General features: G+C 40.4%; 1 protein-coding gene across 1 annotated transcript in view; it reads right to left on the bottom strand.

Moving 5' to 3' along the window:
- The window catches only part of PKHD1 (PKHD1 ciliary IPT domain containing fibrocystin/polyductin), a 254,208-nt gene that overhangs the window by 132,859 nt on the left and 106,296 nt on the right, over positions 1-15,053 (bottom strand). Inside the window, 5 exon segments of the mRNA XM_040550788.1 lie at positions 2,565-2,698; positions 5,418-5,543; positions 6,734-6,928; positions 8,487-8,644; positions 9,621-9,828. Coding sequence (XP_040406722.1) covers positions 2,565-2,698; positions 5,418-5,543; positions 6,734-6,928; positions 8,487-8,644; positions 9,621-9,828 — 821 coding nt within the window.

The following is a 15,053-nucleotide window of genomic DNA, read 5'->3' as shown; positions in this document are numbered from 1 at the left end:
GGCGTTCACTTCAGTGACAAAACAGCCAGTAGCAAAGAGAGGCATCTTCTGTTCCACTTGCTGATACCAGACAAGAAACCAGCCTGCTAATGAAATTGTCTTATGTCACTAAACCAGGGCTTCCATACTTTATTTAAAAAAAAAAAAAAAAAAATTGCTAACTTTGTCATAACCATTTTGCACTTATACTGTATAAAATTTTATCTAACAGCTTGATTCACAAATGCACTTAAGAGCTTAAGTCAAATGGAAACCTGTGGGAATTGGGTCTCTGAATGTCTTTTTAGGCTCAGGTTTGATTGACTGCTGTGTCCCAATTTCAACACCATTTAGGAGACCACCGATTTTCAAGGAAATTTAAGCTCTTCAGTCACCAATGCAAATTTAGGCTCCCAAGTAAATTGAGCAGATATGAAAATCTTGTTGCAGGACTCACTGTGAAAAGCTTAACCCATCAAGTGCAGAAACTGTAACACGGTCTGGACTTAGAGCTCCCTGTCTACCTTAGCTGTAATCTTTGCTTTAAAAACTGCAGCCTGTAAACTTAAAACCAGTGATTGAAAGATGAAAATCTAGAGAAAACAAACAAACAAACAGCCAATCAACCAAATAAACAAAAACCCTAACACTGGAATCTAGAGGGCAAATTTTTATTCTATGTCATGGCTTGGAAGCCAGGCAGTGGAAAGATGAATTAACTTACTGACATTATGCAGTAGTTAGCGAGTTGTTTTACCAGATAAATGGTGCCTAACTGTGTAACACTATGGTCCTAGTGCTGTACCAGTATCCCTTGATTTACTGATTATTATCTTACTAAGAAAAAGTCCACAGGACACAGGGGGTTTGATTGGAAAAAGATGTAGCCTTTTCTCTTAATATCCACGTCATTCCATGTCTTCTACTGAACACAATACTTACTGTAGAACAGTAAGTACCCCTAATAACAATTTTTAGCTGGGTAACTTCTTTATATTTTCCTTAGAGCCAACTCTCTCGCTGCTGCAATGCCTCAGATAGCCCACTCCAAGAAACTCGCGACACTGAGGTATATCAGCAACCCTTCAAGGGCCATCTGCTATTCTGCCTTGAGTAAGACAGCTTTGGAGAGCAGGCTTAACCCTGATGTTTGGCTGCACAGCCACAGATGCAGCTTTCGGCGTATCTACGAAGACGCATGAACTAAGAGAGCTCTGCAAATGTTCTGAAAACCCACCACAGTCAGTTTGCACGTACCCATAGAGATAATTGCAGCAACCCTTTGCAAAAGCTGAGCCACTGGCAATCCAGCAGACAGCTCCAGGGTAAGTCAGTGCATGATAGTACAAAACTGTGTTTAATGGAGCTGAAATTCATGTGATTCTGCCTCATTGTTGTATTTTTAACCATATTTGATAGTCTTAAAAATGATAAATACACCCTTGAGGGAAGTGCAGGAAAGTCCTCTCCTTCTTCCTAAGTACTATTGGCTTCAGACTACCATAGGAAATGTGTTGTTCTCTTTTTCACATTCAAATTTAGGTGCAATTCTTTCCTCCTGAAACAGAAGCCCAGGGGGCAGTTGGGTCTTCACGGACACTTAGTAATTGCTTTGGTTTCTGTGGGTTAGCAATAGAACAGGTCAAAATTATTTTTTTTTAATGAAAATGTGCATTTGTCACAACTGAAACTGTGGTAAGAAAGGTCAGTTACAATGAAATTCCAGGCTTAAAATAGTTGAGAAGGAAAAGTGGTTTGACATCACTGAAAGACATGTAGGTTTTTTGTTTATTTGTTTGTTTGTTTTTTTGTTTCATGAAACACTTAAAAGTGACTATTCTGAGATGTAAGTGACTTGAATAAGAACAAAAATCTATGTATGAACTAAAAGAAAGCATCTCAGAATTAGCGAACAAAAATATGTTCACTGAGCTCAATTTTTTGATGGCAGAGTTGTTAGTCATTAAGCTTTTTAATTTTTCAATATTTTGTCACTATTTAGAACAGTGAAACTTGCTTGCTTTTAAAATCAATGTCATTTTCATGGGAAGGGGAAAGCATTCTCCTTCTCACCCTGGAATGCAAATCTGAGACGGTGCATTAGCTCTTATTATAAATCCAGATGGACGTACATTTGATATTGCTTAAATTTATTGTGTTTATCATCAGTCCATTAAAATTGAGATTTTCAAAAAAATTTAGAATGACAGAAGGAGAAAAAAATCTAGTGAAGCTGAGCCTAAACTTTCATTTTCCATTTTGTCTAGGCATCACTGAGTAATTACTAAAGAAAAAAAAAAAAAAAGAAAAAAAGCTTTTACAAGTATCCCAGGAAGAAGAATATCACTGCAATATTGTACTGCATTCAAGTGCAGCACAATTTTCAGTAACTATAAATTTGCCAATGAATATTATCTATTTTGTAATGTGCACATTTTTTTTTATCCCATCACAAGCACAGTGTCTGACAGCTCAGCCAAGAAGCAACTGTTGTGTATGTGATCTCCCAGGTAAATGAAGCTCGTTATCTTTCTGATGTCTTTGAACAAAAAAGAAATGTTATATTTTATACCTGAACTTCTTACCTCAATGTGGTTGGCAGGAGCCCTGACATAGATCCCTGCTGGTGACAGAGTCTCAATGTTGGATAAACCCTCTGTTCCAGAAAGGCCAATCACTAGGTTGTTTCTGATTCTGTTCCCCTTTTCCAGTCCTTCTCCTTAAAAATAAACAAACAAATAATTAATTAATAATAATAATAAAGAAATAAAGAAATAGGGAAAAATATAAATATAGCTGGACACATTCTATTGTGCACATCACAGAACTTTCTGGGTTTTTCAGTGCCTGCTTTGCTGGCATGGTGCACCCGGGAATTACATTTGTGTGACTGTCCTTGGGTCTGAAAAGCACTTAGAAATCTGTGTTTAACAGAGAAGGCTGTGACATGGTCAAAGACTGCCATGGCTGATCACAGCGATGCATAGCATGAGAAGGGGAAGGCTGTGTGCTTCAGAAAGGTCAGAAGGCCGCAACCAAGATAGAATAGAATTGTTCAGTTGGAAGGGATCTTCAAAGATCATCTAGTCCAACTGTCAACATTGGTGTGAACTGTATCAATGATTTGTATTAATGATCTGACAAAGATTAGACCAACATTGTAAATATGATAAAAAATAGTTTCAGCCACAAAGAGCCTACACTCTAATCAAACAAATACAGTCAGGCAAAAAAATACTACGATACATATTCTGCAAAGGGCAACAGAGACCACAATTCCACAATTCAATATGCAGAAAACCCTGTATGAAGTGTTATATGTGAATATAACTGCAGACATACTTTGCCCCAGGTTTATGGAGAAATGAATAAAGGGACTATTATAAAGTACATTTTACATCTGGGAAGGAAAAAAAAAGAAAAAAAAGAAAAAAAAAGAGAGTTTCTAAGTGATTCCACCTATGGGTACAGAAGCAAAATTGTATCTCCTGTGTCTCTATACACTGCCACACTTATATATAAGAAAAAATCTAAAACTTCCACAACCCTGCACAAAAGTGGAGGTTCCCCATCCCTAAATGTGAAACATGAGGAGAGAAAGGAAAATTAATCACTCAATTGATCACAGAACTCAGAGTCAAGGGATGCTCCAGAACAGTATTGAATTAGGGAGAAGAATATGTATCTATATCCTTTTACACTACACCATGAAGAAATGTGCCACGCACTGACAAACAGTGGACGGACCTATGCACTGGTCAACTCCAAATAATGACACATCAACATACGTTCCCCTGCTCTGTTGGTGTGAAAGCAGAATACAAATTGAATCATCTCTGTTTGGCCTACACCAGGAACAAATAAAATCTATTTAGTTTTGTTTTATCAAACAGAAGTTATCTTCGACTATACCTGCTCCGGTACTATCCCAGATACAGATCCCTTCCCCAGTCATTACTTCCCTAAATGTAAACCACAGCAAAACATATGAGCTCTTGTTTTGGAGAGGAGAGTAATTACTTTTAGCCTTCCTCCCAGTCTTTTGAGCCTTTCTCCATTTTTGGAATAGTATCCATTTAGGAAATATTTCCTTTCCAGGATATATTTACTACAAATAATGCCACTACCAGAGCATAAGCAGGGTCCTAAAGCAGTCCTTTTGACAGCCATATAGGTTTGTGAGGTGGAAAAAAAGGTCTTGGCTTCCAAGCTGAGACCTGGTATGTCAATTAATTCTAAGCCCAGAGCGACTTTTTACGACTGTCTTGCAAAACCCCTGAAAATACGGGTTTTAGATGAAATCACTGAGGGATTCTGGAGCTGCAAACAGCCAGCTATAATAAATATTCCTTCACAGGCAACAAAATGATATATAAATTCATCCATCAGACCCTCTGGAGCTGCTGACAGTGAAGCCATTAAAGACATCTTGGGGTAAGGTGTATTCAGGCTGAAACTTCAAAGGAAATGTTCAGCTCAGCCCAGACTCCTTTAAGCCAGAAGCATGTCGTAGCACAAGTGAGCCAAGGTGTCCCAACAGGATGGAGATCTTGTTCTGCTTCCCCACAGCCACAGGGACTCCGTGTCTCACCTTTGGCAAGTCATCACATCTCTCTGGGCCAGCTCTCTTCATCTGCAAGATGTGTACAGTCGCTCTTCTTTTATTGGTCTCCTCTGTTTAAACCGTAATCTATCACATCCTATTATGTTTATATACAGAACCTAGCATAGAGACTCTCTGTGTGAGGGGAACTGAAGGCTTTTTTTTTATCTCTGTTTATCTTAAAATTGGTCATTTTTTTATCCTTTCTCTGATGGAAACAAAAATCAAGTTTTGTCTTTAGGTATTCAGGCAACATGAGATCCCAGCAGAAGATGCTGCAAGTCAGTCTCCTGATGGTTAGTTAGGAGAAATATTTTGTTGTTTAACAGTTTTGTTGCTCCAAGCTCCAATTTATTTAAGAGCTAAATCCTCTGCTTAACTTTTAACATATGCTTTCACTCCATTATCTTCAATGTCAAATGACTGAAGTTAAAGGTAAGTATTCTCTTAAATGCCTCACTGAACTGGGGTCTTAAATATTGCATAATGGTGCTCTTCTACAGAGAGAGAAATCAATTGCCTAAAAACAAATTTTCTTCCACTTGTACACTGTGGGAAAAAAAAAAAAAAAGAAAAAAAAAAAAAGATCCAAGTGGAGACTGACCTGAAGAAACAGAGAGTATATGTATGGCCAAACAGAAATAACTGCTAGGAGTTGCATGAGGAATACTGAGAGCTCTATTCCAGATTCACTTATACCAGAAAATGTGGAAGATGTCATTAAAGTCATGAGGGTGCAGTTAAGGATCCTTTTCTCCAAAGACATTTTCATGCAAATGATCATCAGCACATGTTGCTGTTACATGTAGGATAGATATTTTCCTGCTTCACTTACCCAGTAGAAGCCCATGGCCTGAAATGTTATAGAAGACATTACTGTCCACAGTAAGGTTTGAGATCCCGGCCAGACGGAGTCCTTGGCCAAAGGAGTCCAAAACAGAGCAGCCACGTATGTAAGAGTCTGGAAAGAAAAGAGTACTGTGAGCAAAAAGCACATTGCAGATTGAAGGTTGGGAGAATTTTATATTAGCTCCTCATCCTTTGATGCTGTGCAGTAAATCCTTTTCACTGCCACAAGACTGACCAGTTGTAGCTGCCCACCCTTGCTCATCTTTGCAGGTCTTTGCCAACAGGCAGGCATTGTTGAGATGTCCACAGAAGGTAAGAGAGGCCCTGAGTGTAGAAATGGGTTATTTGAGGCATCCATTATTATGAGGGAGGAGGAAATCCAAGTGAAAGGATACAGCAGTATCCTATGAGTGAGCTATGTTATGAGCTCAGGAAATTGGGTGACTGAATTGACTGAGTTGGGCCTGAAGGAAAGGAGGAATATCTCAGAAGGGCAATGAGTACAGATCAGGTATCTTGTACATCTTGTCTAGCCAGGCATGGTGACCTGCCCACTGTACTCCAGGATCATCTCCAGGGCTGCCTTTGGCCACCAGGAAGCCTAGATCCTCACAGGGTAATGAATCTGGCATAGGGAGAACAAAGTTGTGGGTTAACTGAAAGGGAAAGTCCAATCTAGAACCCTTAAAACCTTTGAGCTGACTTAACTTGCTCCCATCACCACCAATCTTCAGAGACCTTATTGCCGCTTCCACTGGGATGAATTTGGTGCTTATCAAAGAACCAGTCAAAACAACTAAGTATGTTCCTTAACTTTCAGGTCATATAATTACATTTTGGCTTATGCTACTGAATATCTGTGAGACAGCTCTGGGCTCCATTATGGTATATTGGGGCTTTCAATTCCAGAGCTAGAAGTGGCACACCAACTAGAGAAAAGGAGATGGAGGGGAGGCCTCGTGGCGGCCCGCAGCTCCCTCACAAGGGGAGCGGAGGGGCAGGCGCTGAGCTCTGCTCTCTGGGGACAGCGACAGAACCCGAGGGAATGGCATGGAGCTGGGACAGGGGAGGGTCAGGCTGGGTGTGAGGGAAAGGTTCTGCACCCAGAGGTGATCGGGCACTGGGACAGGCTCCCAAAGGGCAGTGGTCACAGCATCGAGCTGCCGGAGTTCAAGAAGCGTTTCGACAATTCTCTCAGACATAGGGTTTGGTTTTGGGTCATTCTGTGCAGACCCATCTTTGGGCAGGAAAAGGTGGATAATGTGAGCTCATTTGGGCCCGACTCCAGAGCAGCGGTCTCACCTGCCATCCATGCATCGCCAACAACTGTCAGGGCGCTGTGGTGCTCCCCAAACGTTTGGCCCATGTGGCGGAATTGGACCCCCTCCACCCGCAGCTGACTCGCCTCTCCCTGGAAAGCCTCCACAATGACGATGGCTCCCAGGTCCCGGGACCCCAGCTGCCTCTCACTTCGCTTGTACAGACAGCTGGAGCCACCTGGAATACAACCCAGTAGGAGCTATCAGCATTACATCTCTGCAGTGACCATGGGACGTGCCTTCAAGCCACATCATGAGATCCACCACACCCACTCACTGAATTCCTGTCTCCAGCAGCAACCTTAAACACATGCCCAAAGACAAGCACATTTGATACTCCTCCGGAGTACTTTCACAATTTCTTCCCCGAGTGTGGACTTTTTAGATTTAATTTTTTCTATTAAAACCAGCAGGAAGCTGTGGCAGTTATATGCTTTGGAAGGTTCCTTGTGTTCAATTTTAAATAGGCCTATGCACAGGGATGATGTATTTGACATTGATTTACCTTGGGTGAGGTTCTTGAAAAGAGGATTGGGCACGGCTATACTGAACTAAGCTGAAATGAGAACATTTTGAAATTTCTTTAAAACTCTCTCCTGACTGTCCCCGTAGATGGGTGAGGAAACATTACTTCCCACAGTCTGAAGACAAGGAGAGGAAACCATAGGGCTGGGGAATGAATCGACATTCATCAAATGTGTCCTTTCATAGGTCTGTGTTTAGGATATTTTGGTACAAGGGGATTCAGATTTGAATATATAACTCGGGTCTGCTTACAGTCAGTAATACTCGTTTTTCTTCTAAAGAAAGTAAATTAACCACCAAAAAAAAAATCTAAAATCACTGCCTCCTCATCTTCTGGTGACTCCTCTGAGAAATCCTCCTATACATTAATGCAAATAAAAACCTCAAACAGCTCAAACAGTTAGCACATTCCAGAGACTATATTTATGAGTTCCACACAAAATGGACCATAAATCCATGAGTAATATAAGCAGTTGGCTGCTGGATATCAAATGAAGTCTTGTGTCACAGTCTGAATGCCCAAGGCATTTTATTTTTAAAGGAAGACTTACACCTGGGTTGCCAGATAATCTAACTCTCCTTAAATTATAATCGCTGTGTCTGACTCCATTTCCTCACCTGCTGGTGTAAATCAGGAAGCCATTCATCAAACTTCATTGTGTTTCACAAAGGTAAAACCAAAGGAGAATTGAGATACCAATTGTTTCACCACTGCTACTAAATGCTACAAGAAACCATCACCTGGTTTTGGTTTTTGGTATCCCTAAGCACTAAACAACATCTTAATATTTTATACCAATGAGTACAACAAGCATCAGGCTGCTTTGTTTTTCCTTCTTCTTAAAGTGACTAAATAGTAAACACAATTAAAAATTTAATATATTATGTACACTGAAATATGTTTTCAGAAGATACTTGCTTTTCTACACCCTTAGGCTCAGGCAAAACTAAGGGGTCTTTCCCAAGATGGCTTGAAACAACAATGTGAAAATATTACATCTGAGATATTACAATGAAATGCAATTCAACTCCCAAGACTTCGTACTTCAACGTCAAATAATGTTTGGAAAGATAAAATTGCTTTCCTGGCACTGGTAAGTCTCAAAGTTATCCTATTAAGAAATATTTCTAATGCACAGTGATACCACAATGTGGTTTTAACAAAGCAATTTTACTCCCCTGTATGCTTCTGTTACAAAAGACCTCCTCACCTCTTGCAACACCTGCTTTTGCACACTCTCTGAGGTGGGACCTCCTCTCCCTGGTGACATTCCCTTGAACAACAACCCTTCTGCTAATCAGTGCCACCACAGCAGTCAAAGGCAGGCTCTGCCCATTCACCCTTTCCTCTCCAACGTTGTGGGAGTACCTAGGGAAAGACATAAAGAAGGCACAAAAGCACCTGCAGCTGACGGAGAACAGGAATGATGTTTACCCTAAGTTGAAGTATGAACCCAACCATCCAAATTCAGAGCTGGTATCGGTCATCTTCTCACAACTGACAGTGGCTTATCTAATGCATCTACGTATATGGGCTAGATATATTTTTCCTTTGCTGATGTTATTTTCACCTTGTCTATCATGCTCATAAATTCTCCTTAGACTATGTACATTTACACCAAAATATTTCAGTATTTGAATTTCCTTCGTCTTCCCAAAACATACTGTGGTGACAAACACAAGTATTTTCTTCATCAAGCCCCACATATTTTTAGCTGAAAATTCTACTATTGACATTCATGAGTATCAGAGTTAGGCTGCCTCCCAAACAGAGAAGATGCTTCAGCACTGGTTATGATGTAAGAAGTATAGTTTGGCTAAAGTCTCCATGCACAGAAAACAGAGTGCAAACAGCCAAGCTAACGTTCAGTGGAAACACAAAGCAGTATCTCCATACTGAAGTCATTCACTTTGAATGTTTTGTTAATTAACTTAAACAATTCAGTAAAGAAGGGAAGGCTTTTTTTTTTTTTTTTTAATTATTTTTTAACAGAATCAGACACTTTTTGTGAAAGAATGCACTTACTCAGGAAAATAACTTTACAGGAATATTCTTAGTCAACCCCATGCTAAGGCCTGGACTGGCCATCAGTGTTTTCTGCTTCAAAGGTTTCTGAGTTCATGGTAATAATACAGGATTTAAACACAGTCAGAGGCATTCAGGATTGAACGCCCACTAGCTTTAGGGGGAGAGAGAAACCAAAATATCTCTGACCACCTTTGTTAAAAGGATTTATATAGCTATTATATCCCACAGGAAACTGCAAATCCTCACCTACCTAGACCAAATTTTCTCCTGATTTCACCCTCTGCTATAGAAATCCCCTGGGCCCTGGAAAGGATACCTGAGGGGTGATCTAAGGTAGATCACAGTGTTGTTTACAGACTCAATAATGGCCATTTCTTCTTTCTGCCGTACATCTCCAAGGCCCGTCCTTCTTACAATGATTTCATCACCAGGTTGCCAGTCAACATGTTCCTGGAGTACTAATCGTGTGTCGTTAGCAAGAGCTGATGATTTCAACTGTGTGAAAGCTACTTTGGGCATCCAGCCTGGAGGGAAAAAAAAAAAAAAAAATTTAAAAAGAAAAAGTCAACTGACACCAAAAAAAAAGAGCAGGAAAGAGCGGTTGCATGATTAGAAAACACTGCCTCACTTGGATCATCTCATAGTCATTCATTTCTCTTTGATAATGTGTAGGAGAGAAGGGATTGATGCTACAAAAGGTGATTTGTGCACATCTGTTTGGATCAGAAAAGTTGCACTTAACAAACAACATCTTCATTTCATATCTTTTGTTTTTATTGCTCCCAAACAGCTGAAAAATATTCTACAAATGAGTTTGCTCAAAACATCGTGGGAGCTGAGGTTTGGTTTCATTCCCACAGACTGACTTCCCTGTGTGAGAAACACCTTCTCCTTAAGCACCCTCTATAACCAACAGAGAAAAGCACTCTCTGCAGGGATCATAATTCTTCTCTGAGTACAAAAAGTACTTTGAATTATCATATTCCCCAATCAAATATCCAAAATGAGACGCAATGAATCTAGGCCTACAAGAAACTTGCATTCAGAAAAAATATATGCTTCTATTAGTAGCTTTTCAATGACATAAGGAAAGACAAATATCATCACTTTTAAGAACTTTCAAGACTTACTGAAGATTGCTCAGCTAGTAACACAAGGTCCTTTTCACACTGTCTCCAAACCAAGGGCTCATTTTTTGAGATCTTGGCTTAACTGGCTTACCAGGTCATGCAATGAAAACAATGAGATGCAAAATCAAACACAAGACTAAAAGGTCTAGCATGCAACTAGATTGTTTTCAAACAGTTGGAAAACAAAACAAAACAAAACAAAAATGAAACAAAAAAAAATGTTGATTGTCCTTTTTTACCACTTGATTTGCATAGTAGATACTGGACATGTGATAGGGTCAGCATGAGATTATGTGATGGTGGAAACAGGATTCTGCAGATGCCTAGAAGTGTACCTCAGCCTGCTTCCAGAGCTGAAAACACGAAGACTTGCATGGAAAAAGCCTCCTCCATGGGTGGTGTTTCTCAGGGAGCCTGCCTCAGTTGCAGCTGGGTAAGGAAGAACAAAATCTGGAGGTTCCAAGGAAGGGAATGATAATACCTAGCACAAAAACTGTTGGACTTCATGTCTTTTTAAATACAAAGCAACCAGTGTGAATACATGAGTTGGGATGACAGCAGGGTAAAGAAGATCCCCCTACATCAGCCACTACTGCAAGGCATTAGCAAGGTTACAACTGCAGATTCCCAAATACCCTCCTGCTTGTCGGACATACTACCAAGGCTGTGTGCAACAAGCCCCAGCCCCAGCAAACTTCTTGACATTTCACTCTCCCTTCTTTGCTTCATGAAGCTTGCTTTAACTCTTGACATCTCCCTTTACCTAACAGGCTTTGAAACAGGTTGTTCCAGAAAGATCCAACACACTGAACACCATCAGGAGAGGGTGCATGTGCCTCACACACCTTCTTTTAGTATATTTTTCCCTCCCTCCTTTGCAATAGATCATAATTTACCTTTAGCCCACAGCAAGTTACTGTCCTCCTTGGTTGTACTATAGAAAAGTAATAACACCAGAAATCACTGAGGATAGAGGTTGCGTCCAATAAACCATTTTCAAATTATTTTAAGCAAGCTTCTCTCTATTTCCTGTTTCACTTTCTGGTTGCTTATACTCTAGTGTCCCAATTCTTCTTTCCTTAATGAAGGTGGAGATAAGGAGTAGCACCCCCAAGTCCATGAATTCACAGCAGAATGAGAGAAGAAAGAATCAAGTCTTGATACTCTGTCATCCTGAAGCATTTTTGAACACCTGCTCTGTGTGTAGATGAGATGATGCACATCTAAACCCAGCTGAGATAGCTCTGGTTGATTAACTTCTACTTTTCTTAAAGCAGAATTGAAATTTCTCCACTTAGAGCTAAGCAAAACTTCTAGACATCCTTACCTAATGTGCTTCAGTTCATATCATAGAATTGTTCTGGAATGCATGGAATGGATTTCCTTCAAATTAAACTAAAACAGAAGTTACAATCCAGTAGGACATACACTGCAGTCGTAGTCCTTCCCTATCTGTACATCTGGGTTTCCTTGTGTAGAGAAGGGTGGTGCATCCCCTGAAGCATCCCCCATTTTTAAGATGCAGATTCTGATTTTTGGCATATGAAATTTTGGGCCAGAATTACTTATTGTGTAGGCAAGGCTATAGGCAATGTTGCAAGCAGCAGAATCATTTGCTGCATTTCAGCTGGGTCAGTGTTTGCACCAAGAAGAGAGGAATCAACACAGGGAACATTTATGGGAGCACACAGAGACACAGACTACTACTCCAGAAATCCATTCAGCCCACCCCAGTGTGGGTGTCAGAAGTAGCGGGAATGAATCACCCTTTTCAGGTGCTCATCTCCTACCAGTTCAGAGTTGATGTGATACAAATAGTGGGAGGATATTGGTGCAAAGGGATGAGACAGGACATTTGAAGTAGTGAGAGAGGACATTTAAAGTAGTGAGAAAGTGTGAACTCAAATAAGATGAGTAATGAGAAAAAAAAAAAAAAGCTATTTTAGCACAACAGCTGCTCTATCTGCCACTGATCACTATCTGGTCAATACCTAGCTTACCCCCAGGGAAACTGTTTTATCACTTTCAAAGGTGCCTTCTTGTTGACCCTTTCTGGTTGTCTTGAGGAAAGTACTGACAGCTTCATCTCATCTTCCCTCCATTGAACATCCTGGGATGGTAAGTACTGTTCATGTATTAAATGAAGACTTTCCTTAGAAGAGGCCTACCAATCAACCATACTGAAATATCAAGTATTTGGTACATTTTTAAGAATAAACTCATGCTTGTATGCAATCGTCATCTGAGACAGAAAGGAATATCAGAGAGAACACAGAGGTGGACACCCCATCCTTCTCAGAAAGTCCTAATGATTCCTTGAGGAGAAGCAAGAGAGGGCAGCAGAGCAGTCATTAATTCAAGGAGAGCTGCACACTGTTGGAGGAACCCCTTTCCATCAGCACTCTGCAACTTTATGCCAGTACGAAGGGAATGCAACTTGCTAAGAACCAAAAGGTAGCATTTCGTCCCCTCTGCACAAAGAGTGTCACCTTGTATGTCTCCCTCTTCAACACCCACAGCTGACTCAAAAAAATCCTCTTGATATGTGCCTACGTGCATTCTTTTACTAGCAGCAGTCTCATCATCATTATTCATTTACCACCTTTCATTGAGTGAACCTCATGAATTTTTAGGACTCCCATAAAAACGAACGACTGACAGCAGCCACCTGCATGTTGAGCAGCATAGAGTTTTTCTCCAGCGCTGGACATTTTGCTCATAGTACCAATTCATGTGCATGTGTTAGTGTGTGTGTTTGTGTGCATCTGTGTCCAGGCACACAACTGCCTCCCATTGTGTACATCTGTCACATATATAGTACAGCAATCATTACAAAAACACTGCTGGGCAACAACTCTTACCATTAAGAGGTGCAAATCACCGTTTCGCATTCAAAATATGCTCTATTGGAACAGGCCTGGTTCAGGCTTTTTTCCACTTCCAGGTTCAGAAACAAAAATTTTTATGGAAAATATTTCCAAGTATTCTTATTCTAAAAGAAGAGTATTAAAGGTACTAAAACCTCTCCCATCCCCTCCTTTTTTAATTTCTTATTGAGCTCTCAGCCTCCCTTTCTGTCTCCCATTCCACAGTTTTACCTTTTTCCCAGCTATTTAGCTGGGGTGAGATATTTTTTTCTTTATGTGTAAGATTTCTTACTTCCAATTTTCAATGCTTTTTGTACATTTTATTAGGAAAAAAATAATAATAATAAAAAAGCCATTTTGGATGTCTGATTAGCCTCTAGCTGCTATTCCAGAAAGACATAGGTCTGACACAGGTCCCATTCTGGGCCTCAGCAAGTACCAATATACAGTCTTTAAATGCATCAGGAGATTTAGAAATCTGGTTAAGTCCAAACAGTGACTAAAAAAACTCCACAGGTCAGCCAGCATCTTGTTCTGTTTCACTCAGATCTTCTAATTCATCTCTGGTGGGAGCAGGATCTTCCCCTTTACATGTGGTTCCCCAAACTTTCTATAGCTGCCTAAATCCACAAGGATCTGGAAAGCACACAGCAGTCACCAGTCACAGCAGACAGCCAAATCAAATTGCTCCTGCTTCTTGAAGAAGTTGCCAGGCTCCTGTTCACCTACCAGAGGGGGGCTGACTGGGTAGGGTACACCACTGGTCGAAGGTGGTTCTGTATCCAGCTTCTACAAGGACAAGCAAAATGTGGTGGTGAACATCTCAGGAGGGCTTGATCTCCAGCCTGGAGTCAACCCTCTATACCCAAAGGTCTTCACCAGCTTTTCTCCTTCAAAGAACCAATGGACTCTCTCTACAAAGATCAAGAATAGCTAAAAGAGGGTCCCAAGCATGAAAAACCCTTTTACTGAATTCAGTCTGCAGGCCCACCCTTTGGAGGCCCAGAACCTTCTGTCTTGTTTCCCTTTGAAAATAAACTTGATTTCAAGAAAAAACCTGAAGGTAAAGAAAATGACCTTCAGTGTCAGACTGGAACTGGGTTGTGCAACAGGTAAATAAATGACTTGTTTCAGAGTGGAAGGTTTAAAAGACCAACAGTCGTGGCATATTTAAGTAATTTCTTCCCCCCCAAAAGCACTGAAAGCAGAAACACTCAAAAGTGCTGAAAAATAGATGAATCTGTATAACTCCTTAATTATTGAACTCATTTTTAATAATTAACTGAGCTCAGATTGGAAAAAAACACATCTTGAGATCTAAAGCAGGAGAGCCTTCATGCTAATGGGACAGGACAGACCCTTTAGAATCAAAATGCTATTGCAGGCAAAGTAGGAAGTGAACATTTTACCTAGTGACTTGACAGAAACACACTTAAATACTGAGCAGAACCAAGTTATCAAATGGCAACCCAAAAATGAGATGACTTGAAAACAAATTCCAAAGTCAAAGTTAATCACAATCTATAGCATAAAGAGCATCGTGGCTCCAGGACTTTGGTTTACGCTTTCTGTCAGAAGCATGATGTGGACATGCAGTCATGTGTAGGCTCAGTATCATTATTAAGAACAAGGTAATTCTGTTGTGTACAACGACGCTGTCTTTTCTATGTCGAGTACAGAAAAAGAAAAATGCTATCAATTTCTTACAGTCCCCCAAAAAACATTTTACAAATCCATGTAGGATGCCATATG

The sequence above is a fragment of the Cygnus olor genome, chromosome 3, assembly GCF_009769625.2.
Source record: "Cygnus olor isolate bCygOlo1 chromosome 3, bCygOlo1.pri.v2, whole genome shotgun sequence".
NCBI lineage: Eukaryota > Metazoa > Chordata > Aves > Anseriformes > Anatidae > Cygnus > Cygnus olor.
Note: the sequence above shows the minus strand (reverse complement) of the source record. Positions and strands in the feature narration are given on the sequence as shown.